Below are 8,866 nucleotides of genomic sequence, written 5' to 3' on the forward strand. Positions count from 1 at the left end.
TGGTTTTCCAAGGGAACCCAACCCTACAGGTGGTGGGGCGCGCGTTGTCTCTTCTGTGCGGGTGGTTGGAGGGCACGCACCATCCCCCAGCGCAGGTGACTGGCAGACACTCGCCATCTCCCGCATGTCATCTCCCACGCTGGTGGCCAGCGGGCACATAACATCTCGTGCGCATGCGACCTGCGAGCACGCATCCTCTCTCGGCGGGCGCGCGTCATCTCGCATGTGGGCGACCGGAGGGCTTTTATCATCTCTCGGTGGGTGTGCATCATCTCTCGGAGTGCTCGTGTCATCTCGTGTGCAGGCAGCCAGTGGGCCAGCAGGCACGCACCATCCCCCACACAGGTAACTCGTAGGTGTGTGTGTCGTTTTTGGTGCATGCCATCTTCCGCGCGGGTGGCTGGTGGGCGCGAACCATCTCCCAAGTATCATCTCCCATACGGACGACTGGCGGGTGCGCGTCATCTCGTGCGTGGGCGACCTGTGGGCGCGTGTCATCTCGTGCACGGGCAGCTGGTGGGGGTGGGTGCGCACCATCCCTCTGCGTGGCTGGCTGGCGGTCACTTCATCTCTTGGCGTGTGAGCGCCATCTTTTGCGCAGGCAGCCAGCGGGTGCACACCATCCCCCAGCGCGGGGCGGCCAGCAGGCGTGCACCATCTCCCACATGGGCGATTGGCAGGCGCGTGCCATTCCCCATTGCGGGCGACTGGCGGGCAGCTGGTGGGCATGTGCCATCCCCCTGTGCAGGCGGCTGCCGGGTGTGTGCCATCTTCTGTGTGGGTGGCTGGTGGGTGCAAGCCACCCCCCGAGTGTTATCTCCCACATGGGTGGCTGGCAGGCACGTGCCATCCCATGTGCAGGAAGCCGGCGGGTGCGCACCATCCCCCAGGCAGGCGGCCGCTGGGCGAGTGCTATCTTCCATATGGGTGGCCAGTGAGCGCAAGCCATCTCCCATGCATCATCTCCCACACTGGCAGCTGGCGGTCGCGCTTCATCTCACGTGCGGGAGGCCAGTGTCTGCCCGCATCCTCTCCCGCCGCCATCTTGCCTCCAAGAATTCTCCTCGGAACAAGTACACTTTGCTGCAGTGTGGCGGCTCCACCGCACCAGTCCTGGGGAGGCCCAGTGCCCACCCTCCATCCTGGGTGACTGATTCCATAGGTTCCAGCTGTGGGAGCTTCATGGAGCTGCAGCTGCGGTGAGGCACAGTGCGGGCTCTGCAGGAGGGCGTTGGGAGCTATGCCACTCACCCATTCTTCCTTGGAAATCCTTGAATTCCTGTTGTTGAGCCTCAATCCTCGCTGAAGACCAGTCATTATCTGTTTAGCTGTTCAGTTATTAATAAACAGAAGTCCGTAGAGGGTTATAATGGCCCTTTTCCAAGTGGTCCGCTGCTCCTGCAGCTCACCACGCTGTCTCTGCCTCTGCTGCCATCTTGGACCTGATTTTTTTTTCTTAACAAAGAAATTCTTACTTGGGTTTCTCATTTAGGTATGGGGCACAGACTCTCTGGCTTCTTCACACTGAACAGGGTTGTTGAGGTGAAGGGGGAAGGAGAGCCCACGTTAACACCTTACTGGTGGTCCTTGGTTGAAGCTGTTTGCCTTCTTGTTCAAGTTAAAAATATTTTCCTGATGTTTTCTGCCCTCTGGACTACAAAGTGTTTGCCAAGGTGAGTCCAGCAGGGATGGCTGGCTGAACCCTGAGGCTCCATTCTCCTTTGCTTCTTTAGCTGGCATTTATATTTCCCTTTTGTCTCTGGAACTGGGCTCAGGGTTCAAGTCTGGAGCAAGACTCAGTGTTGAGGTTACCTGTAGGAAAGGGAGCAAACTAGACAGAACAAACCTGTGAGTTACAAGGAGAAAGGCTTTGGAGGTTTTACTTACAGATATACTGGGGAATGAGGTGGAAGAAAGTGACCTAGATAAAATTCTTCATGTAAAACTAGATGCCTCTCCCCAGTGACCTGACAGCTCTCCCCAGGGGCTGGGTGGCATACTCCCTGACCAGAATCCCCCCTCAAGACCCTGTCCCCCACTGAAGACCATGGCCATGGATAGCATCCCTGGTTCCTGCACCAACACCACCATTGCTCCCCTCCACTTCACCAAGTGTTCCAATTGCAACTCGAAGTAGGCATCACTACCCTCTCCCTCTACAAATGGAGAAGGGGCTTTGAGAGTGGTGAACAGACCCACTGTAGGTTGAAATAGTTCTTGGCAGCAGTAGTCAAGAAATCAAAAGATGTGGTACATTGAGGAGATCTGTCCAGGATCTGTTCTTGTTGTTGTTGTTAAATGTCATAGACATTTGTCAAGTCATAGACAACTCATAGCAACTCTATGAGTGAAAGACCTGAACACTTTTATAACTTCCATCATTTCTCTAAGTTCATAGAGTTTCTGGAGGCAAACTATTTTGAAAGAGGATGCCCCTCCTGCTTCCCGGCCTGTTTTAATCAGGGAGCTTCATCAAACACAGTCCATCATGGGTAACCATTATCACATTTGTCATATCAGTGTCAAAGTGTTTAGCATCACAGCAACCATGAGTTACCTCTGTGCGGCCAGTTGACAGAGCAGTGATAACACTATTTAGAAGAATGTTTTACACTCTGAAACCTACAGCGTCCCTTTTCAGCAGGAAGTAGCTAAGAGAATACGCCATCCCCTTTCCCTTATGAATCAGGGTGAAGTCTCTCTCAGAGAGGAGTGATAGGGAATGGCAAAGGACACACTGACAAAGGAGATTAATCAGAACTGGCTTCAACAAGCACTGTGGCAAATGGACAATTAAAACAAACATTCGGGGGGAGGGGGAGAAGAACGAACTGGGGAGGAGAGTAGAGAAAACAGTGCAACAATGAATGAATGAAAACCCAGAATCTCTGTAAATGTTCACTAAAACTAATAAAATTTAATAATAATTTTTTAAAAGAATGTTTTACTGAAAACAATTAAAACTAGGCCTGAGGGCTGCAGATTAAAATCACCAGCATGTGGTTTGGTAGCATAACTTTCTTTCCACTACACCCACAGAGCTCTCTATATGGCTCACAGCAATTTTATGAACAACAGATCTAGTCCTTGCACTATCCAACACCATCTCCACAATCCAACGCATGCTCACACCCATTGCTAAAGTCACAATATCCATCCTGTTGAGGATCTTCTTTTATTCTCTGACCTGTCCAAGGAAATCTTCTTCACCGACAGCAAGATGGTCTCATATCTGGTCCTTCATCTCCCGCTGTTCCATGGTGCCACCACCTCCCCCTACTGTCCCCACCTGTGCCAGGGGCCTGTGGCCGCTGGCATCTACCACCACTGGCATCCGCTGCCACTGGCCTTTCCATCCAGGTTAGGGGACCTGCGGGCTTCAGCCATGGCAGCCCCATGGGGTCGCAGCAGCTCGGGCTCAGTGGCAGGTAGCAGGCAGAAGTGGTACTCACCCGTGTGTTTTTCAGAATCTTTGTCCTCTTGATGTTGAACCTCAATCCATATTGAAGACCTAATAGTCAACTGTTTGGCTGTTTAGGTATATATAAACTGCGGTCTGTGGAAGGCCATGGTGCAGCTGACTGTGCCTCCAGCTCCTCACACTGTCTCTCCCACTGCCGCCATCTTGGTTCTGAGAATTTCTTTTAGAGTAAGTTTATTTTGAGGCCGTGTGGGGACTCCATCGTCCAAGCAGTGGGGCCTGGCACCCACTGCCCATCCCAAGTGAGGGGATTCCTGGGCTCCGACCACAGTGGCATGGGCTTGGCAGTGGGGGGCTGGCAGCCATGGGATTCACCCATTCTTTTTCAGGAATATTTGTCCTCTTCATGTTGACCTTGAATCCATACTGAAGACCAGTAATCACTGTTTAATTGTTCAGTTACAGATAAACGGGGCTGTGGAGGGCCATGGTGGCCTGTTGCTATGCAGCTTGTCGCACCTCCAGCTCCTTATGCTGCTTCCTCCACCACCGCCCTCTTGGTTCTCCCCCATCTTTTCTCTCTTGTTAATTGAAAGTCTTTATACCTTTACCACCAATGGTTAGTTTCCTTTTCTCAATTTTAAATCTGCACATATTTCTCAGTGTTTGAAAATAAAATTGTACGTATTCTTCGTGACAGTCCTTTTTCTTCCATTGTTGAAATCTTTAGAATATTTTTACTTAGTCTTTTATCTCTCCAAGTTTTAAATGGTCCATGAATAGTTTAATATTTTAATATGCACTTTCTGTTTCAAAGCCTGTGTGTGACAGGAGTTGAGAGTGCCTGGGGATTAATACTGGTCTTCTTTACTATGCTGCATGCTAATGTCTGAAGAAGATATCTTGGATAATCCCTCAGGTAGCACATGGTGCATTTGTCTTTATTTCTCCACTGTTACTTTTAAGTCCATTTTAGATGAGTATGCAGAAACTGGCTGGAGCACTTCATGCAAAATGTTTTTGGTTATGATTTTGGGTTTTTGGTATGTTACTTCTGTAATTTGTAGTACTAAAAAACTCAGACAATACCTATATCACATGTCAGAACACATTCCAGATGAGAGACTGCCTACTTAAGTTCTGTACATGTTTTGGCAGCCTTGAAATGCCTTCCTCAAGACTTTTCCTTTATATCCACTTTGCAGTTAATAAAATAATGTACCTGTTTCTCCCTTTTTATCCTTACTTTTAGGAACATCATAGCCAAATATGAAACCAATTTAAAGTATTTTAATAATCTCTTCTAGTTTGCCCTGTTTCTATTTTATTAAATATATTGTCTTGTCAGAATTTTTTAATGATGTATTAATTTCCAAAAACCATTAATCTATTTAGTTGGTGGGATCTCAGTGTGTGCTTACCTGGGATAGGGTGAGGGGAAGGAGAGATAATAATGACTGTCAATGTAAGATTATCTCATTTTTAAATGTCCAGGGACACCACAATACAATCAGTTGATTTCACGTGAAATCTTAAGTATGGTTTTAATAAGTTATGTGCTTTCACTCAGGATACTTTTGTATAAAGGAGCGAATACAGATTTATTTTAGATAAATCGAAGAGGAGATGTCTATTGTTGTTGCTTTGCTCTTTAGGGACTGGGCCTGTATGCTGCTAGAGACATTGAGAAGCACACCATGGTCATTGAGTATATTGGAACTATTATTCGAAATGAAGTAGCAAATAGAAAAGAGAAACTTTATGAGTCTCAGGTAAGTGTCTGGCACAGGTCATCCCATAAGTCTTTTTTTATTGTGATTTGAGTGAAAGTTAATAGAGCAAATTGGTTTTCCATTCAGCAGTTTGTGCACACTGTTTTGTAACACTCATCCCTGCATTGTAACACATTGTGCAAGTCTTGCCACACTCACCCTCTCTCTGTCTTGTGTTATCTGAAAAGCCTACATATTTGACAGGGCCGAATCTGCCTCTCTGTTTTTTGAACAAAAGCTCTTATCTGTATATTCTTGAATTTTTTCCCCCCCAGTTTTTCTTTCCATCTCTATTTCTTTCTATTTTTTTTCCTTTTATTTTTCTTTCCATCTCTATTTTTCCACTTGGTGCTATTATTTTCAGAGCTAGAACTATATCCTAGTCTTGGTGTGGGTACACTCATTTTAGACACATTACCTGGAAGATTGGTGTTGATTATATTCCCGTCTCCCCTTGAGAAACACTACAGTTTAGCCCATACTGTCCAGTGAACCTTCTTAAAACAGCCAGTGAGGATGTGGTTTAGTAGAATTCCTACAGCGAGCAAGTGTGAATGAGAGCATTTCACAACTTAGTCTGTACTTCTTAGCTGGATATAAGCATTAAAAGTAGCCCCTACCTATGCTAATGACTGAGTTTTAAAATGAGAAATAGAAAAAAGTACTTTTCTCTTGCAGAACCGCGGTGTGTACATGTTCCGCATGGATAATGACCATGTTATTGATGCCACACTTACAGGAGGGCCTGCAAGGTGAGGGTGGAACAGGAATCAAGCTTGAGGCTTGGCTTAATGGGCTCTGTGGTATTGGGGTGAGATCGGAGAAGAGGAGAAATGAACACTGTGGCCTTTCAGTGACTAGTGACTGATAGTTAGGGCAATTGTATACCTATGTTCATAACAGCATGTTCATAGCAACATTATTCACCATCATAAGAACATCGAAACAATCCAGATGTCTAACCACAATTGAGTGGATTGAGAAATTGTGGTACATCCACACAATGGAATACTACAGAGCAACTGTTTTGAAAATTGCTACATAACTTGGGAAGGACTGGAGAGCATTATGCTGCGTGAACTATATCAGTCCCTTAAGGACAAATACTATATAAGACCATTTTTGTAGAAATAGAACAATAACTATTATGTATATGAGGATCCAAGACGGGGGTAGGAGCAGAGGGGTGAGAATGGACAGAGGGGATACCATACAGTCACACAATTTGATGGATAGAGGAAGGTGGTGGTAAAGGGAAGGATCCCAAGGGGTTCTGCAAAGATGGGATAATGGTAGACATAGTTTAATATTAATTAATTTTATAAGATTTAATGAGTAGGAATGATTGTGTAAAACACAACAAAAATTTCTTTTTTAATATAAAAAATAAAGGACAAATGGTTTATAAAAATGGTTTTCACTTAAGATTGTTTATTTGCATTTATTCTGTTAATGGGCAAATAGAAACATAATTCGGAAATAGTTTTTCCAATTCATTGAAAGTTTTCAAAGCTTTTTCCAGCTGTTTTATAACAATTTTTCAACATGGTTACTTGCAGATATATCAACCATTCATGTGCACCCAATTGTGTGGCTGAAGTGGTGACTTTTGAGAGAGGACATAAAATTATCATCAGCTCCAACCGGAGAATACAGAAAGGAGAAGAGGTAAGAGTTTGAGGGATGTGTCTGCCAGGTTGTCCAGACCCTAGTATGTGGTAGTTCACTTCTTCCTACAGGGCACCTAGCTCAACTCTGTCTCAATTCTTTTCTGCTCCCTTAAGCTAGTCACATGTTGGCAGAATCCCTCTCTAAATATTGAACCATACTTGATCTAAGGTGAAAAATATAGTAAACTGTTGGTGTGATCTCCCGAAAACATTGATACTTGTTTAAGAGCATGTTAAGGTTGTTAGGCAGCAAATGTGGGTTACCAGGCTGCTCACAGTCAAACTATGATCAGTACAGTCTTTTAGAGTATTTTATGAGAAATTACAGTAATTTGAGGTTCAGTTTGATTTGTTTTATATAATGTTGCATGCTGGTCTTGATATTTGTCCTGTCAATGTCACAGGATAGCTTTGGTCATGCACTCCAGCTGTTAAGATTAAATGGTCTTAATTGTCCTTTACTGTGTGTCAGCTTTGTCTTCCATAAATCATGACTGTGGATCTGACTAGACAGAACCCTATTACAGGCTTCCAGTCTCATTTGAATGTGGTGAAAGAAAGGATGTGAGGTCCCTGTGCAGTAAGAGAGGGTGGGGTAGATTCACCTGGGCCTCTGCCCTGGCTGTACTGCGAAGCTCCTGTGCAAGCACTTAACCGCCCTGAGTCTTGGTTCACTTCTGTGGAGTGGGAGGAAGCCTGTTCTCACAAGCCTTCCTGAGAATTCAGCACATATTTAATCTGAGTCAGTATTAACTGTAAATACCAGTTTATTTCCCTTCTCTTGGAAATACTATATGAAGTATTAAAATTAAAAGCTATATAGAATAACACCACTATTATAAGATAGGGCTAACATGGGAGGTGGCTGGGAGATTAGGTAAAGAGTGGATTGATAATGAAGGCTGCATTGAAATTGAGAAGAATTGTCATAGGGATCTGCCATTATATGTATGACAACAGTCTAGAACAAGAGGTGCACTGCATGGTGGATTGGGAGAGGGGGAAGAGGAGAGGGAGGAAAATATACAACAATGAATGAAAACCCAGCCTTTCTATACAACTTTAAGATAACAATTTATTTCAAGCTATTTAGAGGTGGTCAGGGCCCCCTCACTTTACAGTGTCCAGTTTTTCTAGGTAGGTTCCAGGAGAAGCTGTCTTGGGTATGAGGGTTGAAACATGTAGCATAGAAATCATGTACACTGCCACTTAACTTGGCAACAGGGCTGGCTGGAGAAGTTAATTACTTGATAACCGTGGTAGAGAGAGCCTTTACATATTCTATTAAACTGTTGTTATGTACCGAGTTGGATCTGGCCCACAGCTGACCCAGCATGGCTGGAAGCAGTAGGTTTTCAGAAGCAGTAAGTTGCATGGAAGGAGATTGTCCATCTTTGTCCCATGGATTCCAGCTTCATGCCTTCAAGTTAGCAGCAGGAAAGTTGAAGAGGAAGTCAGTTGTTAGTCTCTAAAGGCAGTTTACCTCTCCCTGGACTCACATGCCCACTTGGCAAACAAGCGGAGAGTACAGTAGGTGTCCCTTCCACCTACAAGGCCAGCTGATTCTTCCAGCCACTGTGGATATGCTGGGAACACCTGGAGGTACGTGTGCATATCGTTTGACTTCAGGGCACCTCTTATCTTTTCTGTCACTTTGAAGATGCTGGGCGAGATGTAGCTTCTTCATTTTGAGATTTCCCCCAGAGTTCTCCTGTGATCTCAACACACCAGGTCCCCTTTGACCTAAAGTGTAGTTCATTTGCCAGTTATAAACTGGGGAGACCCCTCCCTATCCTTGCCAACCTTTCTTACACTGATTCTTTGCTGTGACAGCTCTGTTACGACTACAAGTTTGACTTTGAAGATGACCAGCACAAGATCCCATGTCACTGTGGAGCTGTGAACTGTCGGAAGTGGATGAACTGAGCGCATTTCTCATCTGAGCGCCAGCGGCTTGTCCCTAGGAAGAAGTGATTCAACACACTATTTGGATTTTGCAGACA

The 8,866-nt window shown here is 45.2% G+C and overlaps 1 protein-coding gene across 1 annotated transcript in view; it reads left to right on the forward strand.

The window, feature by feature from the left end:
* KMT2C (lysine (K)-specific methyltransferase 2C) overlaps positions 1-8,789 on the forward strand; it is a 187,666-nt gene extending 178,877 nt beyond the window's left edge. The window contains exons 44-47 of the mRNA XM_006895137.1: positions 5,075-5,193; positions 5,872-5,945; positions 6,753-6,861; positions 8,697-8,789. Coding sequence (XP_006895199.1) covers positions 5,075-5,193; positions 5,872-5,945; positions 6,753-6,861; positions 8,697-8,789 — 395 coding nt within the window. The remainder of the gene's footprint in view (positions 1-5,074; positions 5,194-5,871; positions 5,946-6,752; positions 6,862-8,696) is intronic.
* The last annotated feature ends 77 nt before the right edge of the window (positions 8,790-8,866 follow it).

The sequence above is a fragment of the Elephantulus edwardii genome, unplaced genomic scaffold (genome assembly GCF_000299155.1).
Source record: "Elephantulus edwardii isolate Elephantulus edwardi_28Jun2011 unplaced genomic scaffold, EleEdw1.0 scaffold00161, whole genome shotgun sequence".
In the NCBI taxonomy this organism is placed as follows: Eukaryota; Metazoa; Chordata; class Mammalia; order Macroscelidea; family Macroscelididae; genus Elephantulus; species Elephantulus edwardii.